Source organism: Anabrus simplex, chromosome 1 (genome assembly GCF_040414725.1).
Source record: "Anabrus simplex isolate iqAnaSimp1 chromosome 1, ASM4041472v1, whole genome shotgun sequence".
Lineage (NCBI taxonomy): Eukaryota > Metazoa > Arthropoda > Insecta > Orthoptera > Tettigoniidae > Anabrus > Anabrus simplex.
The window spans coordinates 304,196,986-304,224,581 of NC_090265.1; the positions used below are offsets into that span (position 1 = coordinate 304,196,986).

General features: G+C 40.7%; 1 protein-coding gene across 1 annotated transcript in view; it reads right to left on the reverse strand.

Annotated features, from left to right (window-relative positions):
* cert (ceramide transfer protein) overlaps positions 1-17,143 on the reverse strand; it is a 535,770-nt gene extending 518,627 nt beyond the window's left edge. The window contains exon 1 of the mRNA XM_067134802.2: positions 17,027-17,143. Within this exon, the coding sequence (XP_066990903.1) occupies positions 17,027-17,053 (27 nt within the window). The 5' untranslated portion in view covers positions 17,054-17,143. The remainder of the gene's footprint in view (positions 1-17,026) is intronic.
* Between the last annotated feature and the right edge of the window lie 10,453 nt (positions 17,144-27,596).

The following is a 27,596-nucleotide window of genomic DNA, read 5'->3' on the forward strand; positions in this document are numbered from 1 at the left end:
AGGCTACCATCACAATCCTATAACTTCCCCATCCTCGCGTTGCCGAAATCCTCGGATGTGTTTGTGTGACGTTAAACTAATAGAAAAAACTGAGTCTAACAATCGTAGACTAGGTCTCCCTCTATTTCTGTTATCCTCTATGACCAAGTCCAGTATTCTTCCAGGTAACCTATCCTACTCCATTCGCCTCAAATGACTCCACCACAGAAGCCGGTTTATGCGCACAGCTTCATCCATCGTGTTCATCCATAACTTTTTTTTGCTAGTTGTTTTACGTCGCACCGACACAGATAGGTCTTATGGCGACGATGGGACAGGGAAGGGCTAGGAGTGGGAAGGAAGCGGCCGTGGCCTTAATTAAGGTACAGCCCCAGCATTTGCCTGGTGTGAAAATGGGAAACCATGGAAAACCACTTTCAGGGCTGCCGACAGTGGGGTTCGAACCTACTATCTCCCGAATACTGGATACTGGCCGCACTTAAGCGACTGCAGCTATCGAGCTCGGTCATCCATTACTTAGTATTTATCGCCTCATTCAGAGTACCCTCCTGTCATTGTTCCCACCTAATTGTACCGGAAATCATTCTCGCTTCTTTCATATCTGATTACTTCTTACTTAAAATATATTCCGAATCCACTCAGCTTTCACTCTCGTACACCAACAGTTGGTCAGAACAGCTATCGGTGTAAAGTAACGAAACTATCTTCGGGAGCTGACTTTCTTCTTACAGAATACCGTTGATCGCAACTGCGAGCTCACTGTATTTATTACCTTTGCTGCACCTTGATTCAATTTCACTTACTCTACTTCCATCTTGGAGAACACACATTCGAAATACTTGAAAAGAACTACCAATCCAATTTTGTATTCTTGACCGTACATTCAATTCTCTTAGGTTTCTTATCTACTGATATCACTTAAGTCTTAGAAGTGTAATTTTTTATATCATAACCACTGAATCTATTTTCAAGTTCCAAGGTATTAAACTGTAAGCTTTCCGCAGACTGCCATTAAGACTAAGTCCTCGGCATAGCCAAACTGCTTACTATGAAATAAAATGGCGTATGGTTTTTGATGCCGGGAGTGTCCGAGGACAAGTTCGGCTCTCCAGGTGCACATCTTTTTATTTGACTCCCGTAGGCGAGCTGCGCGTCGTGATGAAGATGACATGATGGTGGAGACAACACATACACCCGACCCCCGTGGCAGCGGAATTAACCAAATATGGTTAAATTTCCCAACCCTGCCGGGAATCGAATCCGGGACCCCTGTGACCAAAGGCCAGCACGCTAATCATTTAGCTATGGAGCCAGACACTGCTTACTATATTTCCACCTAACTAAATCCCTCCCTGCCACTTTATATTTTTCAGTACATGATCCAAGTAATACTATGAATCAAGGTGAAAGAGTACAGCATTGTCTAAACCCTCCAAGTACCTTGAACTCGTTGTACCATCAAGTCTCACTGCAGCGCAATTGTCAACTTAAATTACTGGTTGCTTGTAATAAACGACCTTTTATTACTTACAATTATTCAAACTCTCATTTTTCCAATCATTCATTACTGTGATGTATACTGAGTCTGGGAGAGAAGGTACACGGTAGGCCAGTACGGCGTTCGCTCTCTAGATCGCACGACCACTGCTTCCTGTGTGTACGTGTGAACTAAAGCCATTTATTGGATGTCACATGGTGCAAGTAATTTCGCTTGAAAATGTGGATATTTCTGGTACGTACGTCTTCTCTACCTTCAAAATTTTGCTAATGCATGATATAAAAGCCCGCTGACTGGATTATTCAAGCTAAATTAACTTTGCATTGCCACAGGCGAGCGAGTAGACTAGTCAACGACTGTGCTGGTGTGATGTGCGCCATATTGGTCCAACACAGTTCCTGGAGCAGGGGCGCGCCATCCCTCCCCAAACTTTGGGTAAGATGGCGTGTTAAATTCCTGGAAGAGCTGGAGCGATATTCTTTGAAACAAACAGTGCTATCCCTTCTACGCCAACTAAACATATTGGTCCATCTTCAAGCGTTGAATCTACTCGGTACTACATAAGATCAGCCAATTTTAAAATTGATGACACCAAAAGCGACAAAAAGAAAGTTATCGGCCACTGAGTCAACCACACGTGAGAACATTTCCAAGAAAAGAGAAATATCAATGGACACAAAGAACAAACTGCAAATAACAGTTGCAACCACTGCCACAACGGGAAAGCGTAGGAAAGCAGAAATACCTCATTTCAATGAAGCAGCTAAAATGATTCAAGATGGGCAAAATACTGCAGTATCTGATGATTGCAACTAGTGTGTAGAGCGTTGGGAGAACTATTATTTGACAAAAAAGTAGGACGATTGGATTAAGTGCACCCACTGCAACGAGTGGCTATATGAATCTTGTCCACTGTATAAGAACTTGTGTAATGATTGTGGACGAGAGAGAGTAAGGAAGAAAATATCCAAAAAGGACTGAGGGGTAAATCTTGAAGCGTTGATAATTATTTGATTCATTAGTGACAAACGAATAACAGACAAGTGAATGTAAGTAAATATAAGTTGTGATCATAGTTTACTTCAAAATTTCTTCCCTCCGTAGCATATCAAGTACATAAAACCATCTCACCCGGATAGTAGGGGAGAGATGGGTCAAGTGGCACACTTCAAACAAAAGAGCTCTTTCGGTTACTTATATTAAGATAATTTCCTTCGTAAGGCAATGAAGAGAGAGAGAAGCAATGACATCTGGCATAAGAATAAGTTAGTCGAAATCTTTGCGAAGACTTGCTGCACGATCATTACAAAATAAGCTTAATCTCTCCCCGGCTTACTCTACTAACCCAAGGTACGTAGAATACAAGGTAGGGATCACGAGAGAGGTGCGCAGTAGCAAGGCAGAGCTGTGACGTCACGCAGGACCCTTGCGTTGAATCTGCCCTGAATGAGGTAGAGGTAGTTCGAATAAGAATCGCTGTGCATGCAGAAGTTAGGTGCTAATAGTACACGATAGTAACATATCTGTGGTATATAAGAAACCGTGTGTGTTTATTTTATGTGATGAAACGTAAAAATCAGTAATAGTGTACACTTTTCAGTATGGTTTGTCATGCGAGTGCAGGCTGCACAAAACATAGCAGGCACGCGAAGGAACGAAATATACACTTTCATGTATTCTTTAAAGCCACTGGCCTAAATAAATGGTGACAGAAGTAATCAAGACATTATCGAAAGCTATCTCTCTCAGCTTCGAGGATTCGGGAGACTTCATGACCATCCTCTTCCGACAGCTGTGACGCAAAAGGTGAAATCATTGCTGTCAGCCTCAATGCTTCCGAGACGATAAGAAATTCCAACTGTTCTCCGGAAGATTATGAAACATTACGTCCAAATATATTACATGATACTGATGAACTCCATTGATATCGGGGGGCAACGCGTCCGCCTGTCACCCAGCGGCCCCGGGTTCGATTCCCAGCCGGGTCAAAGGTTTTTAATTGTAAATGATTAATATACCTCGCCTGGGGACTGGGTCTTTGTGTCGTCCTTAACCTTCCTTTCCTCACATTCAACACTCTAAACTTCCGCAATTACACTTACCGTACCCGCAGGCTCCTATCATATGGTGAATGTAGTGGCAAAAGATCTACAGAGGTCGACGCCCAGTACAGATATCATTAAAAAAAAAAAGGCCAGCGTTGAGCCCACAACATCCTATTCTTTACTGGAGGATGAACAAGGGTTCGTTAAAGCCCTTGAAGAGCTAGTAAAACAGGTCGGACCGGGCGAGTTGGCCGTGCGCGTAGAGGCGCGCGGCTGTGAGCTTGCATCCGGGAGATAGTAGGTTCGAATCCCACTGTCGGCAGCCTTGAAAATGGTTTTCCGTGGTTTCCCATTTTCACACCAGGAAATGCTGGGGCTGTACCTTAATTAAGGCCACGGCCGCTTCCTTCCAACTCCTAGGCCTTTCCTACCCCATCGTCGCCATAAGACCTATCTGTGTCGGTGCGACGTAAAGCCCCTAGCAAAAAAAAAAAAAAAAAAAAAAAAAAACAGGTCGAGGACAGTCGCGAAACCAAGGAAATAGAAAACAGGTCAACATACAAAAGGTGGAAATTAAATTTGAAAAACGTCTAGAGACAGTTTGATGCAGCCTACAGAGAGATGGTACTCCACTGTGGTGCAGATGGAAAGAGAGTTCAAATTTTACCACGGGTAAGAACTGAAAGAGGGTTCTAACATCATCACAAACCTTACGGATATCCTGAAGGAGAAATTCCCCGAAATTTATGAGCTTCCAAGTTGCTTCGTAAGAAGCCGTTCTTTTATTCGAATGGACGATTTAAACAAAAGTAAGAAAGACATTCAAGAGACCGGGTTTCAGTTAATACAATACCGATAAAAAAAGAAGAAAGGCAAAGAAAATCCACTGATGCTATAGAGTGTGTTTGATGTCCTTTTTTAAAAATATCAGCATTATTCTTTGTGTATAACATGCCTATTTGTTTATGAAAGGCTATTTATTATGTTGTATATGAAACCAGTGCTAAGAATGTTAATATGTTAATATACAGGCTCATTAATTTATACAGCCTATCTAATGTTAACGTGGAATTTGTTAGGTCCTGGCACTTGGAGAACATTTACTATACTGTTGGTGTTGTGGACAGTTTCCTAACATTTGCTGTTTGTGTTGTTGACAGTGTATATAGTTTCCCAATATTGCTGTAACAACGGGCATATTTCTTGTAATCATCAAGCTTTAATGTTCGAGTGAGTAACAATTAGAGCCCCCTTGTTATTGTTATCATAGGTAACATGAACATATGGAATGGCCATTCCACTGCGATCACAGTCTTAGCATTGTTACAACTTTTTATACAGATCGAAACACTTCAGAAACGCTGCTTGATTCACACTGTATTTTATCTCCTATTATTACTCTACTGCAATAGTGAAGTGGAATGCCTTTTCTGAGGTGAAGTTAAAATATCAATGAAGTTATCTTATCTCTAACTTGTGGCTAAAACAAAATAGCTCACAGCTGTGTATTAGCCTACCTCATACAGAAGACAAGGCGCTGAGGGTTCAAGATGACGTCATCGACGGCCAAGCGTGGTGGGGAGACCTGCGCGTGATCCCTACCTCTTACTCTATCTACCTTGCTACTAACCGATACAACTGTAGAACAAACAATGGAACTTCAAAGGGCAATGAACTCTTGCATACTATTCCTCTTTGAACTAGTGGATACATATTTCCCCTCATTATGAGAAGCTATCCTGTATGAATAATCAATAAACTAAGAAACCTACATACTACGACACTAATTTTTCGACTTCTGAACGAATCTACACCTGTGAATACCTATCCTCACATCCTCTTATCTATCCATAGACACAATACCAGATCGACTTCTACCCTTATGATACCTGTTAATCACTTATCTGTATACAGCCACTCATTTCAGGGGTCTAGGGCAAGGCTATGGAACATTCACTTTGTCAGTACACGTAATAGCATTTCAATAGCCTCATTTAAACGGTCTTGTCGAGATTTTCTCTTAAATACGTGAACAGCCTGTATGAATGAGCAAGTGTGATTTAGAGCTATTGCTAGATTAAAATGTAGATTATAATATTAATCATCAACGAAATTAAAATTTTACTCCATTAATATAGGTAGTTTCTAGAGACTGTAAACAGTGCTTATTTTCAAATTATGGAACTATGACTATGTTTGCAGTTAAGTGTAAGAGAGGGCCGTGAGACCTAACTTCGTCACATAAAAAGGCATACATTAAATAATTAATTAAACAAACAAACAAACAAACAAACAAACAAACAAACAAACAAACAAACAAACAAATAAATAAATAAATAAATAAATACATAAATAAATAAATAAATATCAATCAATCAAACAATCTTAAGTACGGCTAACATCACTTCCCATGGTACTCAAACATAGCACTATCTCCTTGGAAGTTTCATCTAACCTTTGACAGTCAAGGTTTACCCAAGGTTTATTCGAATCTATTTCACTGCAATAGCTATAACTGGTACTAGTACGCTATTTTGTTGCACTTGGTGATTTGTATTCATAACTCAAGGGACACAATCGCTTGGATTCGTAAAAACTGAGTACGCAGGCAGTTTATAAGTAAAGGTCTGTTCCGGGTTTCCCATTTTCACACCAGGAAAAAGTTGGGGTTGTACCTCAAGGCTAGGGCCACACTTGCTGTGTTACTGCGAGAATGGGCCGAGGGCCATTTTGTTTGCGTGTGACAGTGCCTGGCCACACTTGATGAAAGAAGACGCTGCGATATTGTGCTTTTGTTTGAATATTGCGGGTTGTCCATCTGCGTTCGTTTTGTACTTTTACCTTGCAAAATGGAATTACAAAGGACCAAAAGTTCATAAACAGAGACATGGAGATGCATGATTATCAGCAACGGGCGCTGTGTTGGGGGAGACGTTGTGTTTATTTTCCTTATGGCATATTTTAACAAACAAAAAGTATTTCAAATGACGTCACGGACATTCTGCAATATTAATATTCTCTTAGTTGTTTTTATTTTATTGTGTAGGAGTACGAACTGTCCATTGATGACATGTTACTTATTATAGGATGGATCGAATATTTTCTTTGAGGAAGACGACGACGACGACGACGACGACGACGACGACGAACAACCAACGCAGCGCATAACGTAACAACGGAGTTGTTATTTAATGGAAATCCTTCCATATGCGGAAAAATGGCGATGATTTGCTATATACTTCACAATATACAACACAATAATAAAATCGCGCATGCAAACACGCAAATGTAGCCACGCGCCCTGTCGTCCAACTGCGTGAAAAATACACAGAAATCCAGCGTGACAAAACGCATGTGTGGCCACTCACCTCGCAGGTCGTCCAGCTGCGTGAAAACCACGCAGTTACACAGCTTGAAATACGCAAGAGTGACCCTAACCTAATTAAGGCTCCAGCCGTTCCCTGCGTCACCACGGAAAACCTTTTTCAGGGTTACTGGCAGTGGGGTTCGTACCCACTACATCCCGAATGCAAGCTTACAGCTGCGTGACCCAAACCACGCAGCTAACCCGCTCGGTAACAGTAATAGAAATTGCTCGTCTAATTTTAATAGTCGTAGCACACATTTTACATAAAATACAAAAAAGAAATCAGTCTTTGGCATTAGTGTACTCATTTACGTAAAGTTCTCTTTAAATGGAAACAACCAGTAAAGTGCGTAAGTACCACGTAGTGAAAGTAGCAGAAATTGACGCTGTCGCTGAGAAAGAATTGGAGAGGGGAAGGACGTGCTGAAAAGAACTGGTCAATATTACTCCCATTTGGCAGCATTGAATAAATGCTTAAGTATACAATGTGAGTATTTGTCAGTAAGTTCCTTATACATTTTTTATTAGATCTGGAACGCCAATTTCTTTTCGGTTTTTGTAATGTACGCTGAAAGTACTGTATCTACTATTCCGATTATCAGAGAACACTCCTAAAGTATGCCGAAGTGTTTTCTGACTCTACTTACTAAATCAACAGATTAACTACTACTGCAGGGTTGAGTGGTTCAGACGCTTGACGCGCTGGCCTTCTGACACCATTTTGGCAGGTTCGATCATGACTCAGTCCTGTGGAATTTGAAGGTGCTCAAATACGTCAGCGTCGTGTCCGTAGATTTACTAGCACGTAAAAGAACCCCCGCAAGACCAAATTCTGGCACCTCGGCGTCTCAGAAAACCGTAGTAGTCAGTGGGACGTAAAGCAATAATAATAATAATAATAATAATAATAATAATATATTAACTGCTACTCATAGTAAACAATAAAGTGTCTGAGTTTTACGATCTGTAACAATTATTTCTTTAAGGATATCAAATTTCATTGGTGGCGAAGAAATGCTAAGAGTAACAATGACTCTGGGAGAGTTTGTTGACGTTGGTGCACTTCAGACACATTAGGTTCTAGTGGTGACAAATGCGAGTTACAGTATTTCGGTCGTCGAGCATTATACAGGAGTTCTTTATAAATACATCGAAAAAAAAAACCCATCTCCATTTCACGTAATTAATGTTAGACCCTCTAAAACAACTATAGCCGTTATTGTAATTCACAGGTTTCATAAGTTAAATGGAACAGGAATAATCCAAATTATGTTAAAATCACTATTGCTGCTATTTTCGATGCATCCCTACAGGTAACTGTTTACTCTACAATACCGTATACTCGTGACTCGCTCTTTGATTTATCAAATGTAATGCCAAGACGACCATGTTCCTAGGTTGATGGAATACGCTTTGACATAACAGTTAGTCGGTCACGGATAAATGCACAATAATTATATAACAGGCAGGGGGACACTAATTTTTTTTTTTTTGCTAGTGGCTTTACGTCGCACAGACACAGTCAGGTCTTATGGCGACGATGGGTTAGGAAAGGCCTAGGAATTGGAAGGAAGCGGCCGTGGCCTTAATTAAGGTACAGCCCAGCATTTTCCTGGTGTGAAAATGGGAAACCACGGAAAACCATCTTCAGGGCTGCCGACAGTGGGATTCGAACCCACTATCTCCCGGATACAAGCTCATAGCTGCGCGCTCCTAACCGCACGGCCAACTCGCCCGGTGACACTAAAAATGACAAATCAAGAAGTCTAATATCAGTTCGATTACTCGTGTCCCATTTGACAGTCATAATACCTCTGGGATAGAGGTAGTTCCCAAAAGCATGCAAGCAAGATCGATGTTTTACGTGAAATCAGATTCATAGGGACGTGAATTTTCATTTCAAAAGTCCTACACGTGATTTCTACTTTCATAGTATTTACTCAGGTAAAATTATTTTACCTATAATGCTCCGTCGTCCGAATACATCCAAACTTTTACACCTGACATGCCGTCAATTACGTCAATATCTGAGGGGTATAGTATCTTTCCGTTTTTTTAATGCTATTTGTTCGGGGCGTCGACGTATGAAGATCTTTTGCCCCTACTTGCACCATATATGAGGAACCTGCGTGTATTATGTAAATGGCGGAAGTGTAAAGTGTTGAATGTGAGGAAAGGAAGGACGACACAAACACCCAGTGCCCTGGCCAGGGATATTTATCATTTACAATTAAAAACCCCTGACTCAGCCGGAAATCGAATCCGGTGCCGCCGGGTGACAGGCGGACGCGTTGCCCCCTACACTGTGGGGCCGGACTTACCGTTTATTACTCCCACGAATTGCTGAGGAAGTGAAAAAAAACGGAAATCAACTCTTTAACCTAGATAAGGCATAGCTTGGGAGTTCACTGACAAATACATTTTGTTTCTGTGGAGTACACAAAAGCATTTCACGGGTTAAGACTTGCTACCACTAAATACACTGAGAAGTCGGCGGATGCAGAGTAGGTCTCGGCCCACAAGTAGCCACGGCTGGTCCACGGTCCGACAACTCGGCACTCCGACCGTAGGGTTGGGCAGACCGAAGCAGTCAGCTGTTCCGAAACATTAGGAGCTTGAACTAGAGTGTTTAGGTGCACTGTGCCGGCACACGACATATGGAACTGTAACTGCGCGGAAGAGATAACTTTATGAGGCAACGTGGCATACACTGCGTCAGCGAAAAAGTGCCTGCACCGGGTATGAAGAATCAGTCGGAACGCCGAAATTCGCGTCCAATAATAACGTTTAAAGACTGATTTTAGGTTATTCGGTTAAACATTTTGCAGTCTATATGAAATACACATATCTCTGTTACAGCGATAGTACAGGTGTTTCAAAGTAAGCATTCCAAGGATATTTTCACTAATTGAAATGTATCGGCATGTATTGTGAGCAGTTAGAGCCAGAATAAAGCTTCACGGCACGTGAAAAATCAGTCGGAATTCTGAAATACGAACCCAAAAAATCATTTTTACATTTAGGATAAAGAATGTTTTCATTCTTTCTGAAATACACCTGTCACAATTAGGCCCTACACCTACAGTAGATGTGTTAACAAAATTTGTGATTTTTAATATCACAAACAGAACTCCGGTGTGACATTCTGCAAAAGTTTACCGTCTTTTGTACAGTATACAGCATGTTACCAGAATTCAATGAAAAAAAAAAAACTCTTACAGAACAGTTGAAAACAAAACAGAACACATTAAGTGATTCGCATGAACCGAAGGCCAGTGGCCGGTGCAACGGAACTCACAGAACAAAGAGGATATGACAGAACACAGAACACTCCAGCACGTGGTGGCACACTGCCGGCATCGACAGTCAGCTGAAGGCAAAGGGCGAAGAGTAGTGCACTGTGGCGCTTTTGACGGGACAGCGAGTCACTGTTTCGGTCTCGCTTGAGAATGTTTGGAAACAACTGACACTCGGAGTTCCGGAACAACGGTACATAACTGTGCACCGGCACAGCGTGCCGAAACAGGCACATATTGCTCAACCCTATCCGACCGGCCATACGAGCAGACACTACCGTGGCTCTACGCCTCTGTTTGGGAGGTGGAGAGGGGCTGGTCTCCACCGTCGTCTGTCCTGAGAATGGTTTTTCGCAGTTGTCCATTCTCCTGAACCGAATTCCGGGACAGTTCCTAGTATAGGCCAAGGGCATCAACCCTCTCACCTTCTCCGCACATCTCCTTCTCCAACACAAATCTCCTGGCCTGAGAGACGGCGTCACCGTCTAGGAGGCCCGCCTCCTCCTTCAGGGGAAGAATAAAAACATTTAATAATAGTGGCAGCACACTGAAATGAGATAAAATTTAGTCGCAGATGTAATGCAAGCATTATTTTAGTTTCACTTCAAAGTAGTGAACCTTATATGCGTTAAAAAGCTGAAGAGTGGGTTAAAGTTCTGGTTAGCAAAGTTAACCATTGTGAATATTTAAATATTTCACTTTAAAGTTTCCTGGGTCCAATTTTTCTTTGCCACACGTGCGCAGTGGAACCATTTCTTACATAATTTAACGCATATTGTTGCATTTCGGCACCTTATACAAAGGTAAAATGTATATTGGAACTTTAATATTAGGATAAAAATATCTAGAGTACTGTCTTAATCATCTGCCATTACGATCCTGGAAACACACACAGCAAAGTTTAATTTGACAAAAGTAATGGGAGAATGGCATAGGAAAATTTCTGTTTGAAAAAAAAAAAAAAAGACAATAAAGAATTCTGTCGTTCACTTTGCAACGTGATTAACGCACAACTGTGGCCAGCCAGGGATGGAACCTCATTGTACAAAAGGTTAGAGGGACATCAATCCACGGAAGCGTTAAACGAGCCTGCTCAAAATATATACATAGGATAAGTTCGTAAAACATCAGCACATCGTATTTTCCTGTTATTGTTAATAAGTAAGTAAGTAAGTAAGTAAGTAAGTAAGTAAGTAGTCAGCTGTACTCAACTGATGTTCTCCGAATGAGTAATCCTTATCCTAAGTTGAATACAGTATCGAAGTGGTATTTTTCACCCCACTGTTATGACATGGGTAGTAAATATTGCTTAATACGGAAAGTTCATATGATAAATAATAGTACTAATAATTTTTACAGGGATATTTCTTCACTATTTTATTTACGAAGCAACATGTCCATTTATTTTGTATATTGTGTAGCATATTATATGTTTTATGTACGGTATATTAGATACTGCAGTAGCGTAGTTTTCAACTGTGTTACTTTCTTCTTGTTGGTTTTTCGTTGCACGGACACGCACAGTTCGTTTGGTGAAGAGATTTTTTGTTACTTATGCATTTACTATTACTACGCCGGATTCGTGCTGTAGGGGTAGCGTGCCTGCCTCTTACCCGGAGGCCCCGGGTTCGATTCCCGGCCAGGTCATGGAGTTTTACCTGGATCTGAGGGCTGGTTCGAGGTCCACTCAGTCTACGTGATTAGAATAGAGGAGCCATCTGACGGTGAGATAGCGGCCCCGGTCTCGACAACCAAGAATAACGGTTGAGCCGATTTGTCGTGCTGACCACACGACACCTCGTCAATCTGTAGGCCTTCGGGCTGAGCAGCGGTTGCTTGGTGGGCCAAGGTCCTTCAAGGGCTGTAGTGCCGTGGAGAGGGTATACATTTACTGTTTAACTATATGAAACGGACAATTGTTCGTAACTTTGTAAGTTGAAATAAATTGTCTATCTATCTAGGTCTTTGAAAGTTTAACAGCTTTTTTCAATACCACACGATCCTATTTTGTCCTTATCTATGCTGACGGATCGAAGACCTAAACAGGCGTGGGTTATGCATTCCTCTATGTTGCATCTCAAGTGTTAGGAAAGTATTCCTTACCTCAAGAGACTTCTATCGCTACGGAAGAAATTTTAGCTATCCATTCAGTCATTAGCTATATAATTCATCACTTGCGTAAGATTCTTAACTTTCTGACTCAAAATGTGCCCGCCCTTCAAAAGCTACAACATTTACGTTGGGGCCTGTCAACTCATCAGTATGTATTAGATATATTGAACTTAAATCTGCACCTCCCAGAAAGTAGCTCAGGAAGTACATGTCCTATGGATTAAAGGCCACGCTGGTATAACGATGAACGAGCTAGTAGACTAGCTAACGAAAGAAGCCATAACATGTGAACACCGCCTCTGTAAATAGTTACCACATTCTGATTTCCTGCCCACGATCAAGCAACAGGCCTACAGTGAATAGACTGAGTACTGGAAAACGTCACAGCTTGCAAGAGGAAAGCACTACGCTAGAATTTAGCCCACCTTCCCAACGCAAGTCTGGTTTAAGAATTTGAAATCAACACGAAGACACCTTTCATTTCTAATAAGAATTCGCCTGGTCATGGATGCTATCCGAGTCATTTCCACAGGATCAAGGTACTGGATGGACACCGCTCACTGCCCAGAAGACCCTGGAAAAATAACCGACTTAAATCATATCCTACTGTCATGTAAGAAGTACTCTCAACAGCAGAAGCATATGTACCTCAACTGTCATCCTCTTAATCAAACCTAACACCACAATTTTACGCTTTAACTTGACAATATTTATCAGACTGCAGTATTAAGTTGTAAGTTATGATTCCTTTTCAACCACGAAGATCAGTACATGTACGCTGTCTCACCGTGTAAATGCAGGCCGCATGGTTTTCCGAGGCTGAACGCCATTGGTGTATAATAACAAATAATTAAAAAGATCGGGGTCGTTGTTCAGGTTTGTGAACTCTGAACGAACCAGTTATTTTTATCATGATCAGACTGGTCAACATGCTTACTAGATTATTCATTCAGTGGGAGATTAGGCAGCCACATAGCAGGTAGTTGCGCGGGGAGTGAGATAACCGTAACAACCTTCCATATAGTAACACTTTTACACCAGCTAATGATGAAAAAGAATATAAGCCTGATATGCGTTTCAAAATGTGACAAGTCATCAAGCAAGCAGGATAATAGGTTCGTTTTTCTTTACTTCATATTTTGTAACAAGGGGATAAAAAGGTACGGAACTCAGCACAAATAGCTGGGCACTTACACATATAAAATGAGGGACGAGAAAATTCAAATTCGGAACGAATACAGGAAAAATATTATCTCAAGGGCACTGAGAACGAAATATTAAACCCTAACACGTCGAAGTATTAAATTTATTAAGTTACTACTAAGCACTTTATTATTAATTACGAATTTACAAGATGCTATACTGGGCGATTCAGAAAAAATGTCACCTAAAATCTCGTAAACTGTTAAATATATCGAAAATCATTTTTCGAACTTGATTTACTCTTCAGCTGCCGAGATAACGACACTAACTACATGGAGCTACATTGTTCTCTACGCCTAGCATTAGAATATGGGCAATGCAAATTCAGTGAAAAGGAGGGAGTTGGGGTTATTTTTAAACACCGACAAATGTCGAGAAAACTCAACATCTTCAAGAAAGCCGTCGGATATCTCTTTTTCCCTTTGCCTGTTACCTACAGTGATGTTATTGATTTTTTAAATACTAAAATGTTATGGTAGAGTATTTATGACACAGTGGAGTGAATATTAGCTGTTCGAAGGAGGTTAAGAAACTCTGAACGTAGCGCGTGCCTTCGCTGCCTGCGTAGTGATCGATTCGAATTGACCCCATGGCTGACGAAAGATGTACAGTCGCTCAAAAGAAATGAATGACCGCATGGTATTTTACGTTCCTCGCATTTAATATTTTATCAGACATAATTTTAATTATTATCAGAATATAATTCACCTCCCTACTGTAGATAAAAATGTTGTCGATACCAACAAGAAACGTTATATCGATAGCTTCAATTGTTTCTGAGAAACTTGTACCTGCGAGGAACTGAAAAAATGAAATGTCGTATGACTTTTCCTGCCGGGAGTGTCCGAGGACGAGTTCGGTTCGCCAGATGCAGGTCTTTTTAATTTTACTCCCATAGGCGACCTGCGCGTCGTGATGATGAAAATATACGCGAACCTTTTATTGATACATGTGCTCCCTAGTGCTGAATCTGTATACATCGGTTATCTTCGAGATTCGTATTGGCAACCTTTGAAACACAAACTATGAATCGCTTATGCATCGCCGTGAGACGTCTGGCGTACACTTTACGTACTAGTACTGTTGTTTACACAGCAAAGCCAAACTATAGAATTCATGCTAGGAACAAGATTCGCATCGAGAAATATTATATGTTATATAATGTGTGTATGACACAGTTGTTGGCTTAAGATAATAACAGTTTAGTAAATTTGTATCGATCGATCATATTCTCGATTCAATTCAGATTTCATTTCCATTAACTTGGCAGTATAACCGGAACCGGCAGAGCTCCCTCCTTACTCCTCACCCCCGTAAAACTTGGGATCAAGAAAAGGTTCGCGTATAGTATAAATACACCCAGCGGAATTATCCAATTATGGTTAAAATTCCCGACCCTGCCTGGAATCGAACCCGAGACCCCTGTGACCAAAGGCCGGACTGTGAGGAACTTATTCAATACTTATACAATACTCATTCTTTGTTTGAGCGACTGTATGCACATCTGAAGACATATTTTATCGAAAAGAGGTTTTCGGATTTAGAAAATAATCTCAACCCTATATATGCAATGCCCATAATATATAAGTTATATTACAATTGGTTTTACGTCACACTGACACAGGTAAGTCATATGGCGACGACGGGAGAGGAAAGGGCTAGGAGTGGGAAGGAAGCGGCCGTGGCCTTAATTAAGGTACAGCTTCAGCAATAATAATAATAATAATAATAATAATAATAATAATAATAATAATAATAATAATAATAATAATAATAATAATAATAATAATGGTTTAACATCCCACTAACCAACTACTTTTACGGTGTTTGGAAACACCGAGGTGTCTTAATTTTGCCCCGCAGGAATCCTTTTACGTGCCGGTAACTCCACCGACACGAGGCTGTCGTATTTGAGCACTGTCAAGTACCACCGTATTGAGTTGGGATCGAATCCACCAAGTTGGGTTCAGAAGGCCCGCGCTTCTACATACCACGTTTCCATGGGGGTTGAAATCGATTTGAATACGCTTTCCGTACTCAATACGTTACCTGTTTCCATGTAAGATTCAATCCATAATCAGATCGATTTGAATACGATAGTCTTGACACTCGTGGAGTACGAGATCGTGCGAGGCCGTGCGAGAATAATCCGACATGTAGCGTTTGACAGCAACGGCCAACCCTATTCAAAATAGAGTAAATAAAGAAGTCCTCGTGCATTATTGCCAAAGGAATTTGAAGTCCGTGATACAAACTTGTTTTATGTACAGCCTACTAATACTACTGTACACGTGATAAGATATATAAGGAGCAGTAAGCTGAAATCAACCGAACACAAACGAAATCACAGGAAGCATATGATAAACAAACTACGATCGACCATCCGTAGCATTTTCAAATCGATTTCAATACGTTCCGGGTTTCCATGATACTATATCCGTATTCAGTACGATTGGATCCCACTTTCTAACAGGATCGAGTTTGAGACTCAATACGAACTGAGGCCCCGTTTCCATGAGGTATTCGATACGGAAAACGTATTCAAATCGATTTGAATTCCCCATGGAAACGTGGTAACAGTCTTAGCCACTCAGCCCAGCCCCATATTTCTAATGCTAAGTGTAGAAAGCAGGCAAACAGCGTAGTTCTATTTTTTTAAAAAAAGAAAGCAAAATTTAGTGACGTTATCTCAGCATATCCGTATCGACACCCAGGAAAAAAATTCTGCGAATTAAATTATGCACCCCTTAATAATTTTACTGAATTTGAAGAGATATTTGCGATATTTATAACGTTTTTGGAATTATTTGGGGTGAAAATTTAAGCTGACTAACCCTGTATTAAATTCAACTGTATTTAGAAAGAGAATTGAACTATGTTGGTTCACTTCGTGAACTCCAGATTACTATCCGAGTGATCATCAAGCTTACTAAATTACGGTATGAAAGAACATGTTAAGCTATTTACAGAAATACAAAAAAACAGGAACTGCATATGGACTAAATAAATAGTGCATAATTCAGGAAAATTCATTACAAATTAATATTATAATTTTGCTATGGTTCACTTGAACAATCTTTTTGTAATAAATTATGAATTAATAAATATAACGAAGTAAACGGACCGAGGAAAAAGTTTACCAGACCATTCGTGAAGATTGAAGTACAGAAGACTATGATAAATCACTAGCTTTTAAAAACAATACTTCGTCAAATAATAACTCGGTGGCATTTTAACACAATTCTAATCGTATAATTCAGTTCTGCCTTCTTGTTAGTGAGAAAATGACAATTCTTCAGGATGTTGACAGCCATATATTTCGTCTTTAATCATACCTATATGAGAAGATTAAGACGACAAAAAGCACTTATTTCACAGCCAGAGCATTGGTTAATAACTAATAATAAATCTTTTATGAAGTTTCATAAAACAGAGAAATGTTTCACTCGAAAATCTAACATATAAAAATCTGTTATTGTACTGCAGGAGTTAATAAATCACTTACCACATTTCCTATTTGTTGTTCGTCCATAATGCACACAAAGAATCCAGGCGTGAAAAAATATTCAAATCACAGATAAAAGTGCCTCGACTGACAACACAACGAACATAAGCTGACCACTCCGGGATGGAACATTTGACATAGGGCAACGTTCAACGAGAAACAAATGAATCACCACGCAAACAAAAGCTGCACAACCCACTGGCTCTACGATGACTCAAAGAGATTCATTGCGAAAGAAGAGACACATGGTGCTGTGATAATGGTTATTACTACTTTAAGGCACCAAGAGACGAGATTATCATCCTCAGGGCATTATCGAGCGCCTGCCCTCGTAGTTCGATCTTGATCTGTTCATTGTGGGCATAATTCTTCCTCTGTTCTATTTACATGATATTATTTTCAGTCTGTGAATCTCAATGGCGGTGGAGATTAGTCATTATTATTATGTTCTCAAGATTGTAGGTTCGATCCGGGGTGAGGTTAGTGCATGTGAAGGTATTTACGAACGGTAACTTCGTGTCGCTGGCTTCTGGCGACTTAAAGACCTAATCGGGGACCTTTATGAATCTATATCAATTGACGTTAAACATTTTTGCCAGTTGCTTTACGTCGCACCGACACAGATAGGACTTATGGCGACGATGGGATAGGAAAGGGCTAGGAGTGGGAAGGAAGCGCCGTGGACTTAATTAAGGTACAGTCCCAGCATTTGCCTGGTGTGAAAATGGCAAACCACGGAAAACCATTTTCAGGGCTGCTGACAGTGGGGTTCGAACCTACTATCTCCCGAATACTGGATACTGGCCGCACTTAAGCGACTGCAGCTATCGAGCTCGGTTGACGTTAAACAAACAACTTTATTATTATTATTATTATTATTATTATTATTATTATTATTAGCCATCTTCGGAGGCCCGGGTTCGATTCCCGATACTGCTAGAAATGTAAAGTTGGCAGGGGGACTATGTGGTTAGAAAGGTACATGCAGAGGACCTCTATTGAGGTTGTGTCTGAAAAGAGCTGCACCAAGCAAGTACGAGGACATGAATTTACGTATTTTTTACATTGTTATTGAACGAGCAATTGTCTGCGCGGTTTGGGTCACGTAACTATTAGCTTGCGTTCGGGAGATAGTGGGTTCGAACCCCACTGTTGGCAGTCCTGAAGATGGTTTTCTGTGGTTTCTCATCTTCACACCAGGCAAATGCCGGGGGTTAATTAAAGCCATGGTCGCTTCCTTCTTACTCCTAGCCCTTTCCTATCCCATCGTCTCCATCTGTCTGTGTCGGTGCGATGTAAAGCAAATTGTAAAAAAAAAAAAAACATTATTATTATGTCCGGCTCCTTGGCTGAATGGCCAGCGTAGTCACCTTCGGATCAGAGGGCCTCGGGTTCCATTCCCAGTCGAGACGGAGATTTTATCCATAAATGGTTAATTCCCCTGGCTTGAGGACTGGGTGTTTGTACTGCCCTCAACATCCCTACAAGTCACGGACCACACACAACGCTATCCTCCACCACAATAACACGCAGCTTCTTATACATGGCAAATGCCGCCAATTCTCGTCGGAGGATCTGCCTAAAAGCGCTGCACCAGGCTAGCAATAGCCACACAAAATTATTATATTATTATTAATTATTCTTTTTCTTGTTTCGAATAGGCCTACTTGGGACCACGGTTGTTCAATCGTTGGGCTTTGATCTCTGACCAGTATTGTCACATTTACTCTCACAATAGCCCCTTTCTTTCCTCCGACCAGGAGGTAACTTGCATCTCATTATTAGACTATTATTATTATTATTATTATTATTATTATTATTATTATTATTAGTAGTAGTAGTAGTAGTGTACCGTACCCAGGGGTAAATACCCTCTAGGACGATGCCTCCATTCCTGTATGAACATCCGACTAACTCAGGGTTGGGCAGAGTGTGGGTAGGTTGTCGGTTGGGTCAGGATAAAAAGTCGAAGTTCTACACTAAAATATCAATCAATGACAGGAAATGGAGGTATAACATGAATGAGAAACAATCATAGGGGGTAAGATGGATTTATTGATAAATATCCCCGATCATATTACGAGAAAACAATTAAATCAAGAAAAAATAATATGACAGAATGAACTCAAAAATGTAGAAAATAAATGGAAATCAAAACGTTACTTGAATGATAAGACAAAATTTGAAATCAAAAATCAAGTTCGACAAAGAACATTATATACATCAAGACTGAGCTTCTTCTTATATTCCATTGTTTATTTTGTCTGGCAACAAGTGTACGCAAACACTAACATATGGTATTTCCTTATGGAGTTACACACTAACGCATCACAACGATTCGGTCTCCAAATTTAAGTTAAATCCGAGAGTCGTCGAAATACTACCGTTAAATAAAAGTTACATTATAAAGAAAATTTACGACGAAAAGGAAAATAATTAAGACGCAATGGACGCTATGTAAGTTATGCAAAATACTATGGGCATATCCTATACTATATTTACAACAATCCAAATAATCAAACTAAACACATCTATATACATCGGATATCGAGTAAAGTCTTAAATGCTACACAGATTCTAATGTGAAACCCGGTTCACTCCAAAAGATCTAGACAGAACTAGATAAACCACCAATACTTCAGCACTCGGGCTGTTCCCTTTTAAAACAACGAGACAAGTATACAATCACAAATAACAATGTAAAATATCAACCTGTAAGGGAAAGACATATAAATAACCCTTGATATCATGAAGAAAGCAATGGGCAACATTGCCTCCTTCTGCTGCATTTGAGCGCTCAACAGCGCGGTCATCCGTCATGTCCTTCCGGGTAGATTACGAGCTGAAAAGAAATGTTGAACTCAACACTATGCTAAAGTTTAGATTCTGTCTCCCGAGGCTGTCGCTAGGAAGTTTCGTCTCCTTCACACCTACAGATAAACACAGGCCAGAAATCAGCTTGCCATGAGATAACGCCTTTCGCCGGCTACACGGAAACTCACGTATATTTATACCTTCTTAGCATGCTTTTACCATTGAATATCATCAGACTCAATAGTCTGGTATTTATACTGTCCACTCTGATCACAATATACACTCAGAAGACACTTAGCAGGCACACACATCTGCACAATATTCTTTCTCTTTACAAGGCATACAATCAGCCTGCATCAATACATTATAATTCGGCATGCAATTTTTATCTCATTATTTCTCATAAATCCCATTGGCCTTCCACATTATGAGACTCAGTTCGTGTCCTTTACAGACCATCAGGCAAACAGAATCCAACTTAACTCAAAGATCTTATTTTAACAACGACGTTCTGCAGCTCCTTCAGTCAGCTTCCGTAAAATCATGCGTCATGCAGAATATCTACTATACCTGTCTCTCTGAATAACCGAAATGAAATGAACTAATACGTACTGAACGTTGTATAAAGACGAACCTGTCAATCTAGCCCTTCTAGCATATGAATAAGGAAAACTCGGAATATCCTATCCTAAGTAACATACGTAAATAAACAACAACTAATCCTATCAATCCCTCATTTTTCCAATCATCTAATCATAAAGCAAAATGAAAATAAAATAAACATGCATTATTCTCGTATCCGAATCTATCATAGTAACAAAATTAAACAAACACATGCCGTCAGGCTTACTTTACATGAAAATTCAAAATTCTATCTACAATGCCCTAGTACCTTAACATAATTTACATATCATGCCATAAATAACACATGCGTCTTAACTGAATTCCATCCGACGACTCTCGAGATACCAGGATAGCAGCTTACACCCCCGCTGATTGAGGGATTTACTCCATGTTAATCACAGCATTAACATGTGGGAATGCACTTCCTTCTTCTGGATGGATCGCCATCATCTTGCTGGAAAATACTCCACTGGAACACAGAAGACTATGGTTGACAATATCTTCGCTGCTTAATGCTACGAGCCGAAATACCCTTTCTCTTAACAAGACCAGCTAAACACACTGATACATTTATCATACACTTCACTTAAAGGGTGAGAATACAGTTTGAAAAGCAGCACACGGTTCGTTACGGAAGTTCCTCGCGAAACGCGCCCGTCGCGAAGTAGTGAAACAATAGCACGTTTGCACTACACTTGTTACACAGCGGTCACTAAACACCGTCTTTATATATTGAAAGTAAACTCTGCTAAAATATACTATTCCATTTACTCAAGAACAGTAAAATCTTCCAACTGCACAATTTAAAATATCATTTAAAACCAGATACTATCCAAGCATTTAACACAGAGTGATGCTCTCCAGAGCTTGGGTTACTGAGGAGGCTTCAGTGACGCCATCTCAATAACGGGGTTCCCGGGTGTCTGAACCAACCACCAATCAGAAAATTCGTCGTATATGATGACACAATATTTATTATGATATATTTACAAAACACAGCTCAAACACTAGCAAATCGCTTCCACCAATTTTTATATTACTTTTCCAAATATATCTGACTTCTGAAACTGTAGAAAACCGATTACCTACAGAAACTGACTTTAGCAACTGAGCACGTTGGTCATTCTGGAATTAAGATTTGGCGCGGTGTGGCCTCCATGTTTCCCAAGTCCTTAATTTCCATTGGCTGAAATATATTGCTTAGTCAGCATCTACTACACGTGTCGATCCTTGCCAGCGCTTGGTTACGCCACCCTTTCTCACGGTCATACGGAAATATGAAGCAATGTCCAGCGACTCACTGTCTTGCTCAACATCCGGTATCAACTATCTTGGGAAACGATGCTTTAACATGTTAGACTGTAACTTTTATTAATAAATTTTACATATTGGGTCAAATAATACTCTAATTATTATTATGGGCCGGCAGGATACGGCTCAGTAGTAATTTATGAATAGTACCTTTGTGTTTTTTTGCTATATTCTTTACGTCGCACCGACACAGATATGTCTTACGGCGACGGTGGATAGGAAAGGCCTAGGAATTGGAAGGAACCAGCCGTGGCCTTAATTATGGTACAGCCCCGGCATTTGCATGGTGTGAAAATGGGAAACCACGGAAAACCATCCTCAGGACTGCCGACAGTGCGGCTCGAACCCACTCTTTCCCGATTACTGGATACTGGCCGCACTTAAGTGACTGCAGCTATCGAGCTCGGTCCTTTGTGTTTGGTTTCCTCGTCAATCTTATTAAAGATCGCTATGATCTAGGGTTTAAAGATTTGCACCAGTTTGATCTAAGTTCGATTCAGACCTTATCTTTAAAGATTTATATCCTGGAAGGCGTACGAAGTTTGGAATGTGGTGATGGCAATCATACTGGGTACAGCCTCAGCCACATTTGTAATTAGGTTTGCAGTTGGCCTACATAAGGCGCACACTAATTTCAGGTGGTGGCTCCTTGCATGACTGATCTGTGCCGAGACCTTCGATTGAGAGGGTCCCAGGTTCGATTCCCTGTCGAGTCGGGGATTCTAATGGCGTACGGCTAATTCTCCTGACACGGAGACTGGGTGTTTGTGTTTGTCACAATACTCTCCTTCTCATACGTACACAGTGTATACACTACAAACCACGACAGTAACACGTTATAGAAAACCCATCCATCCACATAGTGTTGGCGTCAGGAAAGGCACCCGGACGTAAAAACAGGGCCAAATCCACATGTGCAACACAGTTCGCACCCGCGCCCTCACCTGGGCGTGGAAAAAGCAGCAGCAACAGCAGCAGCGGCGACGGCATCAGAAGAAGAAGGAGAAGAAGGAGAAGAAGTTGACAACGACACACTAAATACCAGGAATTTTAAATAAGCAACAACAAATAGAAACAACTGTGGATGCATTTTGGTCTACGGTCAAAGTCCCTTCTTGCAGAAACAATTTATTCCAATGTATCATACGCGAGGAGAAACAGTTAGTATATGTTACCGGTATCTGTGTTATAGCCTCATCAAATACCATACACTTTAAGAAATAATAATAATAATAATAATAATTGTTACGGGGTTACCCGTGGTGCAGAAAGAAGTTAGAGAAGGTGCCGGGGTGAATGGGTCTATCTACAATATCAAATTTGAATTAAAACTTTAAAAGGTTATATTTCTTTTCCAAAAACGAACTTAACAACATATCAGGTACAAAGCAATCTTGAAACAAGAGTAGGAAAGTCCAAGATCAGTGATTTTTACAAATTCTGGGCTTCAAGCCCCTAGTTTTACAATTTTACAAAGAAAAGGAATTATTTTGTGAGGGGCAGAAATCCCCTAATTCAAAGAGCACTTGCTCTCAAAATTACAACATCTAGCCTTCAAGACGCATTCATTAATCTTACAAAAACTTTAAAAAAGAGCAAACAGGCTCTTAGTTTTCCAAGCCTACTCAAGGCAACATCAACTTACAATTTCTGGCCTCTCATAGCACAACTTATAATTGGAAAAATATTATACAGGGGTATTTAATACCCAACCTACTGGGACTTCATGGAAAAAAGAACAACGGTTAAATAAATGGCCCGAAAACAAAATGAATGGAGGCGAAAACTTGCACTCCTAGATGTGAACACTTAAAACCTAAAGGGCACTAGGCCGATGAAACAGGGGCAATTCCCAAACTACTGAGGTGACTCGTATAGAAATTACATTACCACGTTACAGAATGAAAAACAGTTATGAGACGTAGTCACCTCGAATCAAGATGAAGGGGAGCTCGAGGGTACATCACTCTCTATCCCCGATTTACAGTTGAAGAGCTTACGAAGTTTTTTACATTAGCCGAAAGAAGATTTACAGTTTAGAAAAGTTGGTTACATAGTTAAAGATTCGGACCTTTCCCTCGGGTTAAACTGCGGAGGTAGCAAGAAAGAAAGATGTGGCCATTACCTTGTCGATTTACTGCTGACTGATGAAAGAGGCCGCCCGCCTCCTGCTTTGACATACACACCCAATAAGATGACGATCAAGTGGCCAAGAGACGTGACAAGCCGCAGTTTATAAACCCTCAGGGAAGGTTTGAGATCTTTCACGAATAAACCATCCACACCCTCACAATTTTATTGGTCAATTTAAAAGTTACACTCAAAATCGAATTAGAAGCCTGTGATAGGTGGAAAATTAATTACAGAAATTAGTGATTGGTTGGATTCAAAACTGGCGGAAAGAAAAGGTAAATATTGCGTACCCAATAATAAATGAACATCAATTAGTGAAAAAACCCAGAAATACAAAACTTCTTTAAATTACAGGTTCTTTCACTTCGCACCAGGGTGCATGATCATAGTTTTTAGTGGTGTCCTCTGTGAAAAAATGTCCAAACTTCTTGATGAATGTCAAACAAAACAAGTAGAAATTCACACAGGTTAGGAAACTGCACAATAACAAATTTATATCATATTTCTGTGGTGACATCTTCTGAGTAAATTTCTAAGTTGGTGTAGTTTCAGTTTCACTGTTTCACCAATAGAGTTCATTTAGGCGCTAGTTTTGAATGCGTGGCGACGAGGTGTACCTCCCGGTACAACAACAACAATAATAATAATAATAATAATAATAATAATAATAATAATAATAATAATAATAATGGCAATAATACCTGTTCCAGGTGTCCCAGATGGTTGATAGGGGGCCTTGTAGGACATGTCTGGAGGGTCTGAGGGAAATAAAATATCTCTCGCGGACCAGAAGGAGGCAAAACCAGAAAACATCTTGTGTTAGCCTCTAAGATTCAACATTTGTAACACTGAGGTCGGTGATGATCTCCCTATTCTCTTCAGCTTACACTACTAGCATGATGGTAACGAGAGCTAACAAAACAACTACCCTATCTAGTGATAGATTTACTAGATTATCTCAGTCATCGGATTCTGGGGCGTGGAGTGGGGAAGAACATAATACGGGGATGTATCGGAGCTTCCCATCTTCGACCAAGATGCAAAGATTGGCAAGCTAAACCACCAAACGGACACATTGACAAACTCAGCATCGAATTTTAGCACATCAAGAAACCAGGTACACTGATAAAAATAATTTTGAATCAGGAAGCTAGAGAATATTTAAAGGCAAATCAACAATTCCCCTCCCTAACTAACCATTACAATTCGGCATGGAATTTGCAGTCAGAAGAAATATCACAAACGCAGTATTAATCTTTATATCTTTCTTTTTTTCTTTGCTAGTGGCTTTACGTCGCACCGACACAGACAAGTCTTATGGCGACGATGGGATAGGAAAGGGCTAGGGGTAGGAAGGAAGCGGCCGTGGCCTTAATTAAGGTACAACCCCAGCATTTGCCTTGTGTGAAAATGGGAAACCACGGAAAACCATCTTCAGGGGTGCCGACAGTGGGATTCGAACCCACTATCTTCCGGATGTAAGCTAACAGCTGCGCGCTCCTAACCCCACGGCTAACTCTCCCGGTCTTTATATCTCCTTCTGAATGAATTTCACTACTATCGATCAAATCAGGAAACAAAGTTATCACATGCATCTGCAAGCAATTACAACCAAAAGCCTCACTGAAAATGGACGAATTCAGAGTACTAGTAGAATAAACTAGCCCGGAAGGACGTGGGTTCGAATCCCCGTCAGGAAGTCGTAAAATTTAAGAAACGAGTTTTCCACTTCCGGAGGTGCACATGGCCCTGAGGTTCACTCAGCCTACACCAAAAATGAGTATAGGGTTAATTCCTGGGGGCAAAGGCGGCCGGGCGTAGAGCTAACCCCTCTACCCTACCAAGTGTCGAGGTTACGGAAAGTGGAAGCCTTTACATTCCATCCCTCCAAGGGCTTTCATAGCGTATACGGAGATGACTTTGCTTTACTAGAAGAAACTACAGCCAAAGTTTCAAAACTGCATATAAAATTTTTGGTGGGAGATTTCAATGCCCAAACTGGCAAAGAAAGGAAATTCAGGAACCAATAGATATAGAAAGAAATTAGCTTTTGTGAGAATTTCGATCTCAAATTAATGTCAACCATATCCTGGCACTTCCGCACAAGAAAACAATATGGAAATCTCCGGACATACATTTAGGAGATTTTCAAATAGATATTGTAGCCATTTACAAGAAGAGACGAAAGGAAATTATGAATATTAAAGTCAAAAAAGGAATCATTGACTCCGACCATCACCTATCTCTTATTAAAGTACCGAGCAAGTGTCCGACTCGTTGGCTGGATGGTCAGCGTACTGACCTTCGGTTCAGAGGGTCCCGGGTTCGATTCTCGGCCGGGTCGGAGATTTTAACCTTAATTGGTTAATTCCATTGGCCCGGGGGCTGGGTGTTTGTGCTGTCCCCAACATCTCTGCAACTCACACACAACACATAACACTATCCTCCACCGCAATAACACGCAGTTACCTACACATGGCAGATGCCGCCCACCCTCATCGGAGGGTCTGCCTTACAAGGGCTGCACTCGGCTAGTAATAGCCACACGAAATTTAATACCTAGCAAGTGGTCGCGCTATTTCGGTTATGTACCGAGCTCGATAGCTGCAGTCGCTTAATTGCTGCGGTTTGAACCCCACTGTCGACAGCCCTGATGATGGTTTTTCCGTGGTTTCCCATTTCCATACCAGGCAAATGCAAATGCTAGGGCCGTATCTTAATTAAGGCCACGGCCGCTTCCTTCCCACTCCTAGCACTTCCCTGTCCCTCGTCGCCATAAGACCTATCTGTGTTGGTGCGATGTAAAGCAACTAGCAAATATGTATATATATTTCGGTCACGTAGAAAACGGCTTACATAGTGGGCTCGAACCCCACTGTCGGTAGCCCTGCAGATGGTTTTTCGTGGTTTCCCATTTTCACACCAGGAAAATGCTGTAGATGTACCTAACGCCACGATTTGCTTGCTTCTCACTCCTAGCCCTTTGCTATCTCTCAGTCGCCATAAGACCTATCTGTGTCGGTGCGACATAAAGCCAATTGTAATGATTCTACTGAAAATTGTCTCATGCCTATGATCACCATATCAGAGCCTCGTAAAACTACACGCTTTTTGTTGAATGCTGGGATATTATTTAAAGTTCTGGGACATCTGTACGAATCCTAACACAAGAGTCAGGAATAGTACTAGTAGAGAATGTTAATTCTCTAAGAAAAAATAATTGATTATCTTCTTTTGCAGGTTCTAATTCATAATTCCTTGACTTACCCCGATTCTAACGCAATAGAAGTGATCGTGTCTCCTGGCTACAGGGCATTCCTGGCCGTTTCCCCTATACAGACATACACTGCTGAAAGACTGAGGTCCACAACTATCCTCAGGCGCCACTGTCTCTTCGATAACGAAGGAGAATTGAGCACTATGAAAAATTATTCGTACAACAGCTGCATCATGGAATGTCAGAAACGGTTATTCTTGGAGCTGTGCAACTGCTATCCTTTCTATTTTCCATCCTTAGGTAAGATAATCATCTATTTTAATATCTTGAAGTTTTCGCTTTAGAGGGGCTGAACACTTCAGCTAGTTAGGTACTCGTTGTGTTGTTCTGAAACTGGTGGGATTGAATTCTGACACTGTCGGTTCATGTTTAATAAGTTGTGGTTTTAAAGTCACGTTAAAGAAATCCTTT